We start from the raw sequence: 594 nt of genomic DNA, 5'->3' as shown, positions 1-594 counted from the left end.
GCCGGGCTGGGGCAGCTCCGACGCCAGCCGTGTAGTTGCCAAGGGTCTTGGACTCAACAAGGGCTTCATAGGACAGAAGAACACTTTCAGTGTGGACTGTAGTAAAGCAGGTATGAATTATCTAGAAATTGATTACTTTGAAACTGAACAATTGGCCATTCAGTCCTGTTTCCTGTTAATTGCGAGCATTTGACACTATATTTCCATCAATCTCCACAGGGAGGAACATGCTCCTGGTTGGAGTGGACGGACCCAAAGTGCCCTGCGAGGAGATCTTGGTGAAACACTTGGGTAACCGTCTGTATAATGTGTCCTACCAGCTGAAGGAGAAAGGAGAGTACATCCTGGTGGTGAAATGGGGCGACGAGCACATCCCCGGGAGCCCGTATCACATCACTGTCTAACTGCCCTCCACCAAAACCTCCAGCATCAAATACAGGAACACTGAAAACTCTCTTGTCCTTCTTCCTTTGTATGATCCTCTCATCCTGTATCTTCCTGCACCACTATTCAGCTTTCAAGCAAGAGAGGGATTTCAAAGAAGCATTTTGTCACTGTATGCCAGTCATTTTTGGATCCTGTTACATTTGCTGC

General features: G+C 47.5%; 2 protein-coding genes across 2 annotated transcripts in view; one reads left to right on the top strand and one right to left on the bottom strand.

The window, feature by feature from the left end:
- Position 1: 1 nt before the first annotated feature.
- LOC107576395 (filamin-B-like) lies at positions 2-537 on the top strand (the record flags this gene model as incomplete). The annotated part of the gene is made up of 2 exons (XM_016262580.1): positions 2-110; positions 220-537. Coding segments are annotated over 2 exons (294 nt in total), but the record flags the coding sequence as incomplete, so codon positions are not given.
- The window catches only part of LOC107576394 (ninjurin-1-like), a 9,329-nt gene continuing 9,245 nt past the window's right edge, over positions 511-594 (bottom strand). Inside the window, exon 3 of the mRNA XM_016262579.1 lies at positions 511-514. Within this exon, the coding sequence (XP_016118065.1) occupies positions 511-514 (4 nt within the window). The remainder of the gene's footprint in view (positions 515-594) is intronic.

The sequence above is a fragment of the Sinocyclocheilus grahami genome, unplaced genomic scaffold (genome assembly GCF_001515645.1).
Source record: "Sinocyclocheilus grahami isolate Dianchi unplaced genomic scaffold, SAMN03320097.WGS_v1.1 scaffold3624.1, whole genome shotgun sequence".
Lineage (NCBI taxonomy): Eukaryota > Metazoa > Chordata > Actinopteri > Cypriniformes > Cyprinidae > Sinocyclocheilus > Sinocyclocheilus grahami.
This window is presented reverse-complemented; position numbering and strand designations above follow the sequence as displayed.